Source organism: Falco rusticolus, chromosome 9, assembly GCF_015220075.1.
Source record: "Falco rusticolus isolate bFalRus1 chromosome 9, bFalRus1.pri, whole genome shotgun sequence".
Taxonomy (NCBI): Eukaryota; Metazoa; Chordata; class Aves; order Falconiformes; family Falconidae; genus Falco; species Falco rusticolus.
The window spans coordinates 23759478-23778537 of record NC_051195.1 but is presented as its reverse complement, the minus strand read 5'-3'; the positions used below and the strand labels follow the sequence as shown (position 1 = coordinate 23778537).

Here is a 19060-nt window from a genome sequence, read left to right as displayed (position 1 = left end):
TGAGATAAGTTTTTTTGAAGGCAGAGAGGTGGAGGAGGGTTTGTTAAGATTTGAGAGTCCTGTTTTGCTGTGTCCCAGATTGGTAGAGATAGAGTCGGTAATAATGAGTGGCTTATTCTGTTACAGCAGAACTCACCAAGTCTCGGTGGAGTTTTACGCTGAGATATTACCTGGTTGTAATTTGTATGTTGTGTCTGTGCCAGAGGCCAAAATGTTAGCAGGGAAGGGGGTGTGTGTGGGGAGAAGCAGTGAAAAAATTACAATGAACTTTAGTCAGTGGGGTTGAATGCTTTCCTCACAAGGGAAGCCTTGTGTATTGAGCAACTTGATCTCTCCTTGTGAGATCATATATGAAAAACAGGTTGAGCCATGTCTGAGGGCGTTGCCCCATGGAATTTGTAGGTAAGGATGATTTATACCTGCGTGTTCCCAGCACAGAGAGGCCAGTTACGTTCTGCAGCTTCCAGAGGGAACAAGCCTCCTGAGGAGTACAGTTATTCCAGTTTTCCAGGGGTAAGTTTATTGAAACAAATTTTTGCGTCTTCCTTTTCTCCCTCCACCCCCTTCAAATCTGAGATTCCCTGACCGTGAGGTGTGATATGTGTGGTTCTCTTCATCAACAGACCCAGGTATCGCTGCTGAGACTGCAATGGCGTGGTGGAGGGCCTGGGTAAGTAGAGGAAACATTGAAGTAAGACACCCTGATATTTTTTGGCACCCTAATAAGGTAACTTACAAGTTGCATCAGGCACTATGTGGGAATTAAATGTTTCCCTTTAAAAATCAGCAAGATCTATTTACTGGTTTTCTGGCTACAAAATAGCATTCAGCACTTCAAAAAGCTTGATTAAGGAAGGTGTTAACATGACTGGCTTTAAGGAGGGCAGGGTCTCCCTGGTCAGTTGGTTAAGAGTGCTGCAGGGGAGTGTTTGTGAGCCTCTGTGCATGGGGAGACGGTACTGGGGAACCGCAAAGTTCACAGCTGAAGCCTGCAAGCTGTGGGCTCCTTGTCCGCTCCCTTCCCTTGTGGCACTGAGTTCAGGGCACTGGCCTGTCCCCATTTTCATCCCCAGCTGTGCTGGCAGGCTGTGGTCAGAGGGAGATGTGGTCAAGCCACATTGTTTTTGGTGGGTTTTTAATATCGCAATGACAATGTGAACGTGAACACCCTGTCTGTCTGCTAGAAGCCAGAAATGCTGTGTATGTTCTCTTTCAGACTCTTGTGGCTTTGGGAGGTATGTAGCAGGATGCAGGGGGGGATGCTCATGAGGTGTGTGGGGGCAGCCTGTAGGGTACAGCTGGCGCCAGGCAGCAGGCAGCTCTGGCAACGTGCACAGCTTTGCTGCCATCCATGGCAGTTCTCCCATTAGCTTCTGTGGAAGGCCAGGTTTACCCTCAGGCTTGGACTCCAGATAAACCAAAGCCTACAAGAGACCTACTGGAGACATGCGGTGGAGGAATACTGGTAGAGGAGTCTTCTTTCCCACCCAGCCCCTGCCCAGCACCACTGCCAGTCGTGCATGGGCTTCTCTGGACTGTTTTTGTTGTCATTGTGGAAAGATTTGTCCCAGAGTCCCCTCCCACTCCATGTTGTGAGGAGGCCTTCAGGAGGCTCAGGGTGGACCTTGTTGCTCTCTACAGCTGCCTGAAAGGGGCTGTAGGCAGGTGGGGGTCGGTCTCTTCTCCCAGGTAACAAGGAACAGGACAAGAGGAAATGGCCTCAAGTTGTGCCAGGGGAGGTTTAGATTGGATATTAGGAAAACTTTTGTCACTGAAAGGGGGTGGTGAAGCATTGGAACAGGCAGCCCAGGGGTGTGGTGAAATCACCATCCCTGGAAGTATTCAAAAAAAGTGTTGATGTGGTGCTTAGAGGCATGGCTTAGTGGTGGACTTGGCAGTATTGGGTTAACGGTTGGACTTGATGATCTCAAAGGTGTTTTCCAACCTAAATGACTCTGTGATTCATGTTTCAGCAGCCCGTGCAAGGGGTGAGCCTGCATCAAGGCTCCAGTGCTGGCGCTCCTCTGCCAAGCTGGAGCATTGGCAGTCCTGGTGCTGGTGGCTGAGCGAGGCCAGGGCAAGGGGCCTGTGCTGCCACACACCGGCAAAGGTACCCGGGAAGTGCAGGAGAGCTGTCTTGCGGTGTATTCTATTACCCCAGGTGCAATGTATCATCAAGGAGTGAGAAACCACTTTGCATAGACATGACCGTTTTTCAGGTCCTCAGTTATAGTTTTGTAACCGAGGGGTGGGAGCTGGAGAAAAAGAACAAACTAAACCCAAAAAACCTTCTGGGGTGGGGGATACCGGACTAAAGCCTACTCCCCTTCAGCAGGCATCAGAATGGAAACTTCCCTATCTCAAAACATATCATAATGATTCCCTGCCCCCCGAAAGATTAAAACTGTAATCTTCTTTTCTGATTATTTCCATCTGCCTCCCCATCTCCTTTTGCAAGTTTAGTATAGTGAAATGGAATTTTTTTCCAAAACTTGGGTAGCTCTTACTTTTAAATTTTCCCTTTCTGCTGATCTGTTCCCCTCTACGCCTCAAGCTGAAAATCGTTTGAAAACTTAGAGGGAGAAAAGGAGAAAAGCCCTTGAAAGCTCCAGTGATCTCTTACCTGTCAGTGTTGTAGAGGATGGGGCATGAGAAAAAGATGAGAGGGCAAAGGAAGGGTGGTAAAAAAAATTGTTGTGGTTTTCTAAACCCTTCATAAAAAATACTGTTCAAAACCAAAAAGAATTTAAAAATGTCAAACTCTTTCAGAAACTTTCTACTGAAAAAACTAGTAACCCCACCTGTCCCCAGCTTTTCAACGAACTCGTGATTAGGTTTGAAAATATTCTGGTAGGAAAACCTTTAATCACCCTCCCCTTCATTTTTTGTAAAACTTTTCACAGCATCAGCTGCAAGGTACGCTGATTCCATTGCTTTGTTGCCAATTATTAGTCTTCACATGGGAGTTATGCAGATGCCTTGAGTAGTTTCAATTAGGTAATTGTAGGATCAATTCATCTAGGGAAACAAGACCAAACTGAACAGGATTTCTCTGAAGACCTGTTGTGATCGTACCTGTGCTGGAACAATTATGTACACAGAGAATGAGGTGTATGAGTGAGTCACAGGTGTGCTACTTGAGCCAAGATAGGCTGGGAACGTTTATTGGAATTAGGATCAAAAAAGACCATTGCTTAATCTCTTTCCACTGCCTCCAAATGAAAGCTCAGCTTTGCACTCCATATCTTTCACCGAGTCACCGGGCATGAGTCCAGAGTGTTTCTTTTGCATAGTTCTTGCATGGAGCTAGAGAGGGTCGTCAACCTTTTTCAGAGCAGAATCAGATGGATGAGTGTAACCTTTCCAGGGCAGCTGTGATGGTGCTGGCTGACTTCACAGGCAGCCAGAAAAGGAGCGCTTGCAAGGGTCCTACCAGCTCAGCCAAACTCTGTTCCAGGCTGGTCATGCACCATGGTGCAATTGGGGGTGGCCATACTGTAGTCCGTCACTGCTCTTTCTGCAGTGACAGCTTCACCACAGCCTTAAACTTGCTGCTCAGTTATCATTGGGATTCAAAGTTTCACCTATGGAGAAGCTTCCTGTCAATACCATCTGCTTTACAGCTGGTCTTTCTGCTGGGAGCAAGGTGTGGTAGCACAGGAGTCTCTCTCTGCACTAGCTGTAAAGCAAACTTCCCCAGATCTTGGTGATCGATGAACGTACTGCATCTCTTGACACTTGTCACTGCCTTTTGGTTGCTTGTCACTGCTCCCAGAGCCTGGCTGGCAAAGGGGCCAGCATGCAAATGTGTGCCAGCTGTGTCGACTGGTCAAGCACTCAACAAGGACACCTGAGCTGTTTGCCCACAGCCAGCCTGAGCATCTGTGCAGCACAACACAGCCACGCTTCAGCTGCGGCGCTAGGCTGGACCTGGCATTTGTTGACAGACACTCCTGAGCACACAGCCATCAATCTTCCAGCGTCTCATTAAAAAACAGGAATGCAGGTCCTGAAGGGAATTTCCACAACCTTTTTTACCTTGGCAAGGATTGTTTGAAGGCTTTGTCTTCTGGGGAGGCTTTTCTTTTTCTCTGGGAAGGGTTTGGATGACCTGGAAGGACTCTAGAAGAGGGGTAGAACCCTCTTTCACACAGGAAATGAGTAGAAGGGATTTGCGTCATAGCAGGAGGCTGCTGGGTGGCACTTGGTGGTCCATGTCAAGCAAGTCAGATGGGATGACCACAGTGATCCCTTCTGGTCTGCAAGCTCTGATTTCAGGGTGTTTTTTATCTGACTGTGAAGCCATGCCCATTGAAAACTCCATCAGATCAGACTGATATCATTAGTTCAATATTAACCCTATCCCTGCAATAAATTTATGAGAATATAGTAGTTTCCTGGGGCAACGTAAACCTCTCTGCTGCTAAGAAAGTGAAAATTGTGTCCGTTACTGGAATAAAGTGATGATGACTCTTTGTGCCTAGCCACTTGTGTACTCCCCTGTTGATAGGACTCTGTTGTTAGGGATGCATCAATACCTTCAAGCCACTCCGTTGAAGTTGTTGTTAAATTAAAGCTCTGAGCCTGGGTTCTGGTTGATGGCCCTACTACCTTGTGGTGACTGGAATAAGCCTCAGCATGTCTTTCTGCCCTGGGGCTCTGGCACTGGAAGCACCTTAGATGTCTGTCTGGAGGGTTCCTGTGTAGTTGGCCCTCGGTTCAGGGAGAACATCAAACCTGCATTCCTCCAGATGGATCTCTTCCTTCAAAGTAGTCTCTTGGCCCAAATCCTTCTAGTAGAAATGCTTCCTCCTTGAATTCAGCTGTGTAGAAGTGCAGCAGCAGCAGAATAAAGCTGTTGCTTAGAAAAATGGTCTGTGAGAGCATGGGTATTCCATGAAATCAAACAACTATGTGTAAAAACTACTCTGCACCAAACCACTGGGAAATGCAGTATGATACAGCAACATACACGTTGTGAAGCATTGTATTTAAGGGCTGAATAGGGAAGCCTAGTCTACCCAGCTTTTTCTGCCAGACTGTCTGACCTAGTGACTGTTGCAGTGGTGTCAGTCATGCTTTGCACTTCACGTCGGCGTCAGGAGCCAAAAGCAGGTACAGGCAGGTGGAGGCAGGAAAATTGTGTTCTCTTTGGAGCTCTGCTGAGAGACCTTGAACCACTCCCTTCGCTTTTCTGTGCATTCCCCATGTGCAGGCAAAAAATAATGTTAACGTACTTCCAAAATACTTTTTCTTCAGCTGGTGAAAAACAGTGATGAAAAGTACTGTATATTTTTTCCCCCCTTCTTTCAGAATGAAGCAGAGGGCAAGTCCACGATAGGTGCTTTAAACTTTGATCCCGTACCTGATGCCCAGACTCTCTACAAGGCCATGAAAGGGCTTGGTGAGTTGACTCCAACCGCATCTGTAAAGCCTATGTTCTGCTTATAACTGCCACGATGAAAGCCATTCCTTAAGAAAATTGCAGTCAAAGCTATCACTTTTTTAATGTGGAAAATGAAAAATTAAAGTTTCCTCAGTGCATACATAAACTTCTACATGAAAGCAATGAAGTAAAGGAGGCTGTCTGAATATCCAAATTGGGATTTTGGACCGGTCTCAACTTATTCTGTACACTGTGTTTATGGCTTATTATTGTTCTTCACAGGGACTGATGAACAGGCTATAATTGATGTCCTAACCAAGAGGAGCAATAGGCAGCGTCAGGAGATTGCCAAATCCTTCAAAGGACAGTTTGGAAAGGTTCTTCCAAAACAAAGCCATTTTCAGTCATTGTTGCACTATGTGGGATCTAGTCAATGGGTGTACATTTCATCTTGCAAGGATGATGCAAACAATATGCAGGTCTTCTGCAAATAATTAGAGTAATATTTATCTCTAACACCTGGGATGAATGTATGAAATTAATTTTTGGTCAAAGAAACTGGTTTTCCCCCAAAGACTAATTTTTTTAAAAATGCATTTTGACCAGGAATACTTTTTAAAAATCTAATTTAACTTAAAGTGTGATTTCTTCTTGTTTTTGAAGATGTAACAAAAAATGATACCTTTTGAAATGGTATTTTGAGTAAAATACTGGTTTGGAGCCTTTTAAAATGCCAAAGAAAGTTCACTTTAAAGACTTATTTAATTATAGTTGTTTGGCAATTCTGAAAATGACAGCAAACTGTGGTTATTGACAACCGTGTTTTCGTGTGATCTTTCTGTCTCTGGTAAAAATCTTACTTTTATTGGGAAAACTTTTCCACCAACAAACTCTGCCACCACCCCTACTCTGTAGTCTCCAATGACCTTTGCTGGAAAGGAGACTGCTGTGAAAGGGCTCAGAAAGGGAAGCAAATGTGGGGGTGTGGCGAGTATGGGACAATGAGTAGAGGGCTTCCATCCCACTAAACCAGGGTGTTTCATACCCTAAAAACCCCTGCACTATCGTGAAAGTTTGAAATCTGTCTTCAAACAAGACTGCACGCCTGGTTCTGCAGAAGTCCTGGGTGCAGGTTTATATGCAGGCTTTGGGAATTGGCTCGCTCTGAAGCTGTGTCCCTTGCTCAATCCAGCCTTCAGCTGCCTAGTTCTGCTCAGAGTAAAGCAGGGTGGAGGAAGAGCTTAACCTTCCCTGCTCTGCTGCAGAATTAATTAGTACCTGGGGGAAGCTTGCATACTGGGACAACAGGGAATGTGGAAGGCCCTAGACAAATCCCATTTTGGAGTTAGGTGCCTTTTTGAGTCCCAGGACCTTTCCTAATAAACTATCAGCATGATACTGTCATTCAGCTTCATTGCTGTAGGCTGTGGGGATGGAAATGGCACTGGGTACCAAAAAGATCCGGTGAGGCTTTTTGTGTCACTGTGTGATGTGTGTTTAACAGGACCTGATTGAAAGCCTGAAGTCTGAACTGAGTGGCAACTTTGAGAGGCTCATTATAGCTCTCATGTACACCCCATTCAAGTATGATGCCAAGGAGCTCTATGATGCCATGAAGGTAAGGGTGCTGGTATTTCAGCCGTAGCGCAGACAGCGCTCGTTTCCTGTAACTGTGCTTATTAATGCAAGTGGTAATAACTGGACTGTTAAGTGATTACATTTGTTATTAGCAGTTGGCTTTAAGAAATAGTTAATTGTACTGTTAATGCATATTCTGAGGGGGGAATGCTGCTTTAATATTTAGGGCTGTAGGAGAGTTTCTGTACATAGGTGTCTCATAAAGCCTGGGGAATGCAGCAGCAAAACTAAATTCGGCTTTAACATGGAATGAACATCCACACATTACAGTTTTCAGTTAAACGTCTCCTCGCTGCTTTCTGCAGTGCCTGTGCTGAACCAAGCTCAGTGACACAAAGCTATTGCCCTGATGCACCACCTGAGACATGAAACCTTTAATAAAGGCAAGAAGTGGTGGTGTGAGGGCCAGGCTGGGGTTGGCTGGGGTCCTACCTATTCATACAGCATCTTTTCAAGTTTCAGATGGAGAGAGATCTATTAAAATGGTACAAAGATGGACTGACTAGACAAGCATTGGTGTCCCTGCATCCCTCTAACGCTGTCTGTCATCAAAGATCCAAGTCCGGAAGTGCACTGCAGAAGTGCAGGGTTACATAAAACCATCCTGTGTGAATTAGGCACCTCAGTAAAAGAAACCATGTTCAAACCAAATGTGGTTTGTGTCTCCAGCTTTCATCATGACAGTTTCCCACAGCTCAGCACACAGCCTAACACGTTGCTGCCACCCAACTCCTCACTTGCATCTTCTTTATATATACTTCTCTAGCAATAAAGTCCACTCCATGATGAGATGCCTTTCTCCACCTTTATTTCTCCATTATGTTTTCTATTACAGGGTGTGGGAACAAGTGAAGATGTTATCATAGAGATCCTGGCATCCCGGACAAAATCTCAGATCAAAGAGATAATCAAGGCCTACAAAGAAGGTAAAGTGCCTGGGGCTCTGATTTGTGTGGTCGGAGCAATGTGTGACTGCCTGATTGCACAGCAGGAATGCTGTAACCAGCTAGCACTGTCAGCAGGAAAATGGGATTTTTAAGAGCAAGAAGGCGCACCTTAAATCTGCTTTCAGCCTGGAAAACAGAACATGGCTATGCTGAAAGAATTTGAAAATCTATTTCTAGGTCTCCATCCAGTTACAGAAAAAGGTCAGCAAATCACAAATTTAGTTCAGCTTGGCCACACAGCAATTGTCAGAACACAAACAGAGCTATAGCTATGCACGTGGCTTTTTCTCCCCATTAAATACACTTTAGATGAGAATTTATCAAATACATATTTGTAAATAGTCGGTATCGATTTGGTCCCTGAAACTACATCTCTAACATTAGCCTTGGACATCAGTGGAGCTAGGGATGACTCAGTTGGATGCAAACGCCAACCTGGGTATCGCTGAGGGTGAGAACTGGTCTCAGCCCTGTGTTTTTCCCTAGCAGCCTTCGTGGTTAGTCAGGCTACTGTTTGTCTTTGGATGACTGGTAATATCCTGACTATATCACCCAAATAAATCTTTCCCTTGTCTTTCTCTTTCCCTTGGGTAGAATATGGTTCTGATCTTGAGGAAGACATAAAATCGGAAACAAGTGGTCACTTTGAACAGATCCTGGTTTGCCTTCTTCAGGTAACGCTAGAGAAGAAAAATGAGGTTATAAAGTTCACGTTTTGGAGACATGGAATATAAGAGGCAATACAATCATGATCACCACATAAAAGGCAGAGACAAACATGTCACTTGAACTGGATCTGTGTTTCAGCTTCAGTGTGCCTGAAGCAAGGAGCCCTCCCTTCCTTAGCAGCACAGAGAGCTGGGAGCTTACAGTCAGCTCTGCAGCAGGTAGAGATCTCACTTTTACATGTGTGTAAGGCAATTGCACTCTGCAAGGGTCTTAGAAAACAATACTCCTCAACCGTGATTCACCACCCTTCCACAGTCTGTGCCCTCAATGCTGAGTGCATTTGGATGCATTTATCCTGTCACGTTTTCCGAATTTTCTTCCCTAGCAGCAGAATAACTTAGTAATTATTTGACTCTCCTTCATATGACTGATTTCAGTGCCTTTCAGTGAGGGCGTTGGCACTTGTGCTACCTGAATGAGTACTCTGTAGAAATAGATAGCTGAGAAGGACACTCGATCTTTGCCCAGAATGTGTACTGTGATCCTTATATATGGAAGAACCTTCATGAGACAAAATGGTTGCCTTTCTCTTTCCTCCCGCAGGGTGAGAGGGACAATGCCACTCTCTATGTGGACACAGCGCTGGCTCTCCAGGATGCAAAGGTACTCTCCAATGCAGTGATCAGTGGTATGCCTGTAGCCCACCTGTCTTGAACTTCAGAGCGCTTCAGTGGGCAGCAGAGCCCTGGAGTCACAATAGTTTGGGCAAGCTGGTCTTCAAGCAGAAGCAACTTGGGATTCTTCAGTTTTGCCTGCACTGCTAAGCCTTGATGTTCCAAAGAGAAGTGATGAGAGCTGGGCTTGGGCTCAGCTGCTTTTGATGTGTGAAAGTACACGGGTGTGGTGGAGGGGGAGAGCAAAGAATAGGTAAGAAACCGCAGAAATATTCTTGGCTGCTCCAGCTGCTGCAGGAGGGATGGAAAGGGTGGAGACAGTGACTGCTCCAATTTGACTAGAAGACATGGTCAGGGTTCATAATCAACCATTCTAGAAGAGCCTAGCTCACACAGTGGTTTTGGTCACTTCAAACCCCTTTACCTAGCAAGGCCTTAAGCCAAACTGCTCCTTTACCAGCTGCACATACAGAACATTGCTCTAACAGTTGTGTGTTCGATTACAGACTCTCTATGCTGCTGGGGAGAAGATACGGGGCACTGATGAGATGCAGTTCATCACCATCTTGTGCTCAAGGAGTGCCACACACTTGCTTAAAGGTATGGAGCGAGCCCAAACGCCCAAGCCTCTGAAATGAGAAATCACTCTAGCAAAAAAGAAGAGACAGGGCTATAGATGGGAGAGATGGCTCCGAAAGAAACACCTGAGAGTGTCTCCTAATCCTTGGTCACTCAGTGACCAAAAAGCTGTCAGCAGCTTCCATGAAAACTTATGAAGACTTAGTGCTGCTGAAAATCAGGTGACTTATCTAGGAGTCATTATGCAGCGGTGATGGCTGGATGGGATAACAGTTTTTGTAAACCCAAGGGGAGAGGGAGAGAGAATCCCTTCCTAACCAGGTGGGAGCATGGAATGGACAGACCCGTGAGCTCTTGGATGTGGGTTTCTCTGGGGAAAAAAAATCACAGAAAAAGTATCTGATTATTCAATACTGGAGCATCACAAGGTGCACCCTGTGTTTCTGTCCCAAGTTCTGCTGAGAGCGCCAGAGGCTGCCGGGAGGGCAGACACTAACCCAGCTCCAGCTAAGGGAGCCTCAGCTCCCCACTGCCCTGGGCAGCAGAGACCTGGCCTTGTCATCTCTAGACTTTTGAAGCAGTCCAAGGCTCTGACTAAGAGATTTTGTTATGTCAGCTGAATCTAAGCATATCTAGTACTGTGCAAATCAGCTGGATCTAAACTGATAAATGTAGCTGGTGATAAATTAGGTATGCCTGAGCTTTTTTCAAGCTGAGGTCTTCTGAGGCTGTTTTCCAGGCCCCGGAGGCCAGCTCCCCCTTGCGTTTGAAATTTAAGCTCCCAGCATCAGTTAGAAAACGAACCGAAAAAAAGTGGTCTCTAGTCTTTGGCTGTGTCTGCCTTAAAGAGCTGAATTTCATCTAGTTTGTGGTCAGGATGCAAGCCATCTCTGGGACCTACTGTATCACGGGGAAAGTCATTTTCTCTGTGCTATGGCAGCCTGTAATTGTTGCTGCTATTTATTTTTTTGGTTTTAACACGGAGAGTATGCCTGAGTTGAGACTGCTGTATCCATCTGTCTATTCTGTGGTATTGCCTTTCCCCAAAGTATGAGTGTTAATGTTTAAGTATCTGATCTTGAATGCTGAGCAAACTTCATTAAGATGTCCATCACATTGCTTAACAGTTTTCCTTCTCTGTTAGTCTGAAAGCTAGGAATCAAAACTGAGATCTGTAATTCTGAACCCTGGTGCACCCAGAGTGTATAATGTAAACAAAAACTCTGTTGCTGAGCTTTTATGAATGTGGGAGTTCAAATTTCTTCAAATCTGCACCTGTTTTGCTCATTTTTTCTGAGGTGGTTGTTTTTTAAAAAAAAAATTGTGGTTGAAATAACAAGTTCTCCCAAACTGTTGTCATCATTTAAAGGTCCAAGGGCCATGAGCAGCATAGTCCTAGATTTCATTTGGTTTTATTTTGTTATTATTTTGAAGTTAGTGACATCAACAAACACAAGACCAAATGATAGGTTTGTACATAATCTGCTGCTGCCTGCTTCGTTTGTGTGGTTAAAGGCAGCAACAAAGGGTCAGGCTTCCAAATGAATACAAGGTAACTGAACTTGCATTTTCAAATGAAGGCAAGGAATTAAGACCCATGAATGGGCTGGGGTTTTGTGAACATTGCCATCCACTTTTGTAGCTGATTTCTGGGCTTGACTAGAGTCTCCTGAAGTTGGTGCAAATGTGGCCATTGCTGTAGTGGTATCTGTGTTTTCATATCACCACACAAGCAATACCTGTAAATATGGGGCACAAAATGCCTGAGCGGTTGCTTGGTAGAAAAAAAATTAAGTTCTCTGTGTTTCAAACAGTGTTTGAAGAATACCAGAAACTGGCCGGTAAGAGCATAGAGGACTCTATCCAGAGTGAAACTCATGGCTCGCTTGAGGATGCCATGCTGGCTATTGGTAAGAGCAGCTACGTTTCTCTTCCTTTTGTCTGAGCCTGCTGCCTTTTTCCTGCAGCAGTTGACTGTTATAGAATCATAGAATGGTTTGGGTCTCAAGCGACCTTAGAGACCTTCTAGTTCCAACCCTGACACCATGGGCAGGGACACCTTCCACTAGACCAGGTTGCTCAAAACCACATCCAGCCTGGCCTTGAGCACTTCATGGGATTGATCTACCTTTTATAAAGGTATCTGGCAGGAAGCAAAGCGTACCTCTTAGGTAAGATAAACTCAGATCTGAGAGGCACAATGGTTTAATAGAAAGCATTCGAATCTGTTACCTGCTGCTCTGGACTGGATTTGATTCTTACTGAGCCTTTTCATGTGTCCAGTGAAATGCACCAGGAACGTCCATTGCTACTTTGCAGAGCGGCTGTACCATGCGTTAAAGGTAAGACTCTTCATTGTAACATACTGGACTTAACCTGTAACCTGGCTTTCACCAATTCAAATTAGAAGAGCCAAGATTTTGGCAAAATCCAGCAAGTTTAGTGCTATTGTTGCAATGCCTTCAAACATCTTGGGTAGAAAAGTACTCTTTAAGCTTGAGCTACCAAAACAGTCTGGCTTTTACGTCTTGGTAGTCTGTAAGGAGCTCGGTCCCGCTTTCTAGAAAATGGACAAAACTGCTGGAAGAGCCTTTTATAGGAGGATGATCATGGTGGAGTTTTGTCCATAATGTTAACTTAAATTATTTTCTTTTTAGGAAGTAATTCTCTCAATGGCTGTATAAAATGAAAGAGTTCCAAATGGGGACCTGTAAGGCATCTGCAGATTGTGCCGCTGTAACTCTTAACTGATATGTAAAAGATGTCAGCTCTCCCAGCTTTGTGGAAAGCTGAGATGACTGATTATTTTTGTTATCAACATGATCTTAATTTTCCTGTACGTGGTTAAACAATATTGGTTGAAGCCACGTGTTGCATGGGTGATGCTGCAGAAGCACAATGTATTCAGTGCCAATTTCCAACTCTGTAGCATGTTTGCTTTTGCATTTGACATATGCAAAGACTTATAGCACACTTCCATGGTGGGCTTATGGTATTGATGGTGGCCCCTGGGGGGTGGGTGGGTTGCTGGCCCTCCAAAAAGAGAAGCAGATGTGCGTACCAAGCAATATTTGAAGGCTGCCATCTCCTGTGTCCTGGACCAGTTTGCAGCAGCTTATCCCTTGAACACCCACTACCATTGCAGACTGATATATCTGTTATTCCAGGGGGCTGGCACCGATGATGGGACCCTTATAAGAGTGATTGTTTCTCGGAGTGAAGTTGACCTAAATCTTATAAAGCCCGAATTCAAGCGTATGGCAGGAAAATCTCTCTCCAGTATGATTCTGGTAAGCAGCATCTTGATAATGATGGTTCTTAGCTGTCAGATACATTCCTAACATGCCCAGCACTATGGGGTGCTTTCACGGTTGTTTTCAGTAAAACTCTCATTTCTGCTAAGATCATAGCTCTGCTTCATTAGGCCTATTAATAGTCATCTCCTTGAGAGACATATGCCTAAAAGGTGACTCTGACTGTATGGTCTATAAGTGACTTGGGCAAAGTCAAACCTGAGGAGAGACTGCTCCAGGTTTTTCATGGACCAGACTCTGTATCCATGCACTTTGTGATCTCCTAAATGAATCTAGATTCACTTAAGCCTCCCTGTTACACCTTTCCCATGCTGCTGTGCCTTTTCCTCCTCTCTCTGCAGTCCTTAACTACCTCAGACCCATGCTGTACAAGTCAAAACGGTGCTGTGTGTGCTTTTTTGGTTTTCCTTTTGTTGTTGGTTGGGTGGTTTGGGTTGTTGGGTGTTTTTTTGGGGTGTGTGTGTGGCTTTTTTTGTTTGTTTGGGGGGTTGGTTTGTGGGGTGGTTGTTGTTGTTTGGTTTGGTTTTGTTAAGCTGACATCCCAGATGATGGCCTGGTCTGTACCGTGGTAAGATAAGTTTAGAAACTGAACCTTGTCAAAGCTTATTGTAGCTTTTGAGACTTGAGTCTCAGCTCTGGGTGAATGGCCCTCCCCTGTTAGGGCTGAAATGCTGGGTTTTACCATTTGTCCTAAGGACTGTGGGACATTCCTCTCCCCCAGTGCAAATGGCACTTAAGCCCTGTCCTTAGCAGTCCCCATGGGAAGTCTGGCTCTGTAATGAAGGGCCTTTCTTCTAATCAACATTGTCAGTGTCTGTCATGTTGATTAATGATCAGTCTTCAAGGGTCTGTACAGAATATTGATTCTTTCTGAGAAGTGGAACTGGCTTTACACCTGTCATCACAAAACATTCAAAGGGAGCAAATTTTTTATCTAGTGATATTCTCTGTAGTGATTCTCTAGACCAAAATGACCATATTTGTGGCTTTTAAAAACACATCATGCGTCAGGGCTAACTGTACTGCCCTTTCTGTTCCTGTCAGAGAGGTGCTCTGGAACAAATACCCAGGGATGTAAAATTTGAACCCAACAGGCTTGGTTGTCTTCATTCATGCTAACTTTGTGCTGCTCTGTGGGATGGAGCCCTGATGAACTGCTCACCTGGATTCCAAAGAAAAGAATTGGGCTTGATAAATGTTATTTCAGGTGGCAGCTACAAGCCTCATCTCTCCCTTCACTTTTGATGCTGTGTCAGCTGGCAGTAACTCTGCTGAAGTCAGGCTTGCTCTTTCCAAAGTCCTTTTCCTGTGTGGGCATGTTCCATGGACTGACAGTGTCAACACTCGGAGCATGCAGAGGAACTTCCACACTCACTTTCTTTTCTTTTTTTTTCCTCCTCAGGATGACACCAGTGGTGATTACAAGACAGCTTTGCTGAATCTCTGTGGCAGTGACTGACAAAATCTAGGAGGAGGATCTGAAACAGATACAGAAAGAAAATCAACAGGGGACAAGGGTCTGAAGGTGTACATGTAGCAAACTCATTGATCCACGTGGGAAGAAAAAGATCAAATTAATGGTCATGACTTCCAAAGCTCTCTGAAGTATGTGGGAGCTGTTAGCTTCCCCAACGTTTTTTCAAACACAAGTGGGAATGTTTCTTTTTTGTTTCCATTCTTTTCTGTGTGATTTCCCTTCTCTTTTAGTATGCCGTGATGGGTGGCACTTAGATGTGAAATTAAAGATGCTTTTTCAACCCTCTGTAGGTGTTTTGCAAGTCTGAACAACCCTACAAAGCTTGGGCTGTCCTGAAGCCTTGTTAAGCTCACTAGGGCAAAGTAGTCCAGCACTGACCCTTTGATGCTAGCAGGGCAGGTCTGGAGGGAGCCCCAGATTATTAATGAAGCTTGAGGGCATGGGTCAGCGCGGAGAATTCAGTCCTAGGGGGCTGGTTTAGCAGCCTTATCTGCATAACTTCAGCGCAGGCTCCCCGAGGAGCCGGGAATGGCAGAGCCAAAGGGGCTGTAAGCATGTGAAAGTTGAAAGCCGTGCCTCTGTTTTAATTCTTGCTTGTGCGAGTCTCCGCGGGGGCAGACCGGCAAGCCCGGGGGGGACATCAGTGCCAGACTGTGGGGAAATCAAAGCTGGGGTGGATGTTTTGGTGAATATAGGATATCCCGCTCTTGGGAGCAGACCTGTTTCTGCTCCTAGTTTCACAGCAACTTTACACAAGTCAGTGGATCCCTTGGAAGTCCACCCCCGTCCCAGCCATGACTGCACCTACCGCTTGCTGAGTGAGGCTGCAGATTCGGGCAGGGAGAGCAGGGTGGAATGCTTTGAGAAGCTCGGGTCTTGACTCTCCGCACTTAAAGCAAATCAGTGACACGTGTGATTACCAAAAGCGGCTTTTCTGATCAGGTGGGTGAACCTTCTGGCAGAGGGGTGGTTCCTCCCTTGCGCTGCCGAAGTGACCAGGAGCCCGGGCAGAAGCCCCACCTGAGCTTGCGGGGAGCCGCTCGTCCCCACGGGCGCCGGTGACCCGCCTGCCCCGGTGGCTGCGGGAGGCGCGCCGGGGTGGGTGGCCGCCGCGGGGAAAGCCGCGCTCGCAGCGCCACCTGCTGGGGGCCGCCCGCGTGCGGCCGGGGCGGGGGCTCAGGGACCCCGGCGGGACCCCGGCGCCTGGCGGCCGGCGGGGCGGGTGGCTGGGCGCGGCCCGGACCCCCCTCATGGCTCCGGGGCGGCGCGGAGTGCGGAATGCGGGGCGCCCCGCTCCTCTTTAAGCAAGGTTTATCCTCTCAGCTCTTTAAAAACCCGTAACGGGGGGGCGCGTTTGCTGGCAGCTGTCCCCTGCGTGGGCCCAGTTTCGGGACTCTCGCCCTGCAGCCCCGCAGCTCCGGTGCGGCTGAGAGGCTCTGCGGGAGCATCCTGCTGGGACCAGCCGGGTGGGATGAGGCTTTAGGGATAACGGGCGCCGTTCCCCCCGTGTTCGGGGGGTGCTTTGGGAAAGGCCGAACGGGAGTGTGTGACTGCCCAGGCAAGGAGCGGGAGTGATCCGTGCCCTCCTACCCGCGGCATCTGCATCTCCTGGGGCTGGACAGGCAGGGGGTGAGAAGTAATCCCAGCTGTGAGCGCCTTAAAATCTGACCAGAACAGCCTAATGAAAGCTCATCTCTTCACGGATATTTTAGTCCAGAGATGCCCATTGATTTCCCCGAAACTTTTGTGCTTGTATCATCTTGATGCACCTGTTGTTGTTACCAGGTTATTCAGGTCAGAGCTTGGCTTTTCTCCTTGGCCTGTGCTTGGCGCAGTGCGTTAGGGTTAGAGCTGTTTTGGTGTCATTGTGGTCCCCATTCACTAATGCCAGCTTGGGAGAGGTACAGAGGCAAAGCTAGGAAGGAGGAACAACCGAGGGAAGCTGATTCTATCACCATAATTGCTGGGAAACAAAACAATTGTACAACATCAATAAAGATTTAATTACATATTGATTGCTGCTAAAATGTTCCCTGGGTGAACAGGTGCTTTAATAAAGCAGAATCAATTCCTAAGCTGTTCTAACCAGTCTTTTCCAAATGCAAATATTGACTTAGGGCCTTTCTATTCGTTCACAGTTTAATTAATATGATTTTATTGCACCAAAATCAAGATAAAAGCTCAGCAAAGAAAAGGTAACAGGGACAATGTAAAAAATGCCCGGGACTGGTGTGGGGCCACCTGCTGCCTGTGTGCAAGCCTTTCTCCACCTTCTGTGGTGTAGGAAGACCTGTGTGTGGGGAGTCTCCAAAGACTGCACTAATGCCACCTTGCTGTCCCTCCCTGGGTGCTTGCTGTGTGTCCTTGGACACGGCGCACACACAGCAGGAGCTGTGCTAACTGGCAGTGTGGTGGGGTGTAGGCTCTCTGCTCATCTCACACCCAGGTGTACATAGGAATAGTTGACTCCAACTACTAGATCTGTTCCTGACACCTGGAAAACCTAACAAAAATCTATTGCAGATATGATGGTAATGCACGTAAATCATGTTTAATCCCTTAAGGCTCCCATTCCAGAGGAAGCTGACTTTATATAGTGTTCCTTAATTCTCCCAATATCCCAGTGCAGATGTGGCCTGAAACCCAGCATCCCCAGGCAGCAGCCAGCCACAGGCAAGCAAAGGCTCTGCTTGAGTGGTATCTCATCACTGTGACTTCTGGAGAGAAAAAAAAAACACTGGATGAGTCTGGCTTCACTTGTGTTTCTATTTTGCAGCAAGTCAGAGTAATTTTTGGATAAAATATATTTAAGCGTTCAAACTGAGGTTAAAAAAAATCTTGTACTCGTCAGGAGGTAGGAGAACAGCGAATATCTTAGTTGGGCAAAGTGGGAGAACTCTTTCCCATCTCCCTATGCTTAGGAATGTTTTTTTAAAGGGGAGGAAATCATCTGAGAAGGATGTTCCATTTTCCTCATTCCCTGTGGTTTCCCCAGCAGTGCACAGAGGCACACCTGGATGGTGTAGGCTGCTGAGCTGGGGCAGGGAAAGACCCTTGCCTGAGCCACCAAAGCTGGCATTGGGGCATCTGTGAGGCAGGCCAGACAGCACTTCTTCTCTTCACAGCAGAGGATGGGTTTGCCAAAACACAGGACAGCACAGCACAGTGTGCTGCCTGGGGGGGAGGGGAGGGGGGTTGGACTGTCATGAATGGCCCCATTAGTCACTCTGGAGTGGGCTGAAGGGAGGCTGGAGAGGAAAGCATCCTCATTGCTGGGCAGAGGGGAGCCTTTCTGAATGGAAACTGCTGATTATTTTTTATTCTTAAATTAATCAATTAATGTTAAATTAGTGTTGATTTATTAATGTAGTTGCTGCAGTGAGGTAATACTGCCTGCCGCAGACATCTAGATGGGATAATGGAGTCTCCTAGTGTTGTGGTTTGTTGCCTGGCTTTCTTGAAGGAGCCCATTTTGCTGGCATGGTGGGCATCAGATGATGAAGTTGTAGACCTTCTTTGGGACCTATTGGACGGGATCTCCCTTGCAGGGAAGATAGTGCCAAACTGTAAGATGCTAAGATGGGACTGTGCCAAAGACATAACAGGCTTTCCTTCAACTTCTGCCCTGAATCCAAATGCCCAAGCTGACTCCAAAGACTCATCATTTCTTTAGTGGTTGGGGTTGATAAGTGCAGCACATCCCCATGGCTGGGACACCACAGCAGCACAGAGAGAGATGTTTTGTTTGACACAGTGCAGTGAGCTTTTCTCCTCAAACCACATGTAAACAAGAAGGTTATTCCAATTCTCCATCGCTGTCATCACTGCAAACAATACTGACCTTGCAAGTAGTTGCTGTTTGGTCTTCTGGTGGCATCCATTTGAACCCAAAGGACTCATCCCTGAGGTTCCAAGAAACTAGCAGTAGAGAATTTGTTGTTTACTAAAGCCCTTATGCTAGGCTGCAGGAAAAAAATCATACTTCAGGTTTTATATCTGACTGTCCTCCCAGAAGATGATAGAAACAGTCAGCCCTAGGGACCTGGGCTCCTGTCTGTTTGAAGGAAGGTATGATTTTATTCAGGCTGTGCTTCTGTTTTCCTAATATCCCTTCCCGTTCCAAATCTCAATTGGCCCTGGTTGCATCAGCATTGTGCCTTGGACTGCTCGTTTCGGCTGGAAGCTTAGGACTGGCATTTCTGACCCAAAGTTGTATGCATGATGCTTAGGGGTGCTACTGGTATGGCAGTTCAGAGCTCCCAGGGGCTTCATCCCATAATGGCTAGTATTTCTTTGAAACAAGAAGAGTGCATATGGTGATATTTTCCTACGACGTATAAATCGTATGGATACATCCAAGTGGTTTTATAGTCCTG

General features: G+C 46.3%; 1 protein-coding gene across 1 annotated transcript; it reads left to right on the top strand.

Annotated features, from left to right (window-relative positions):
* Positions 1 to 387: 387 nt before the first annotated feature.
* Positions 388 to 14987, top strand: LOC119153974 (annexin A8-like). The gene is made up of 13 exons (XM_037401014.1): positions 388 to 513; positions 624 to 670; positions 5314 to 5404; positions 5669 to 5763; positions 6891 to 7004; positions 7860 to 7950; positions 8566 to 8645; positions 9244 to 9303; positions 9821 to 9914; positions 11708 to 11803; positions 12177 to 12235; positions 13061 to 13183; positions 14610 to 14987. Exons 2-13 carry the CDS (start codon positions 650 to 652, stop codon positions 14664 to 14666), a joined length of 981 nt encoding a protein of 326 aa, XP_037256911.1. The 5' UTR covers positions 388 to 513; positions 624 to 649; the 3' UTR covers positions 14667 to 14987.
* The last annotated feature ends 4073 nt before the right edge of the window (positions 14988 to 19060 follow it).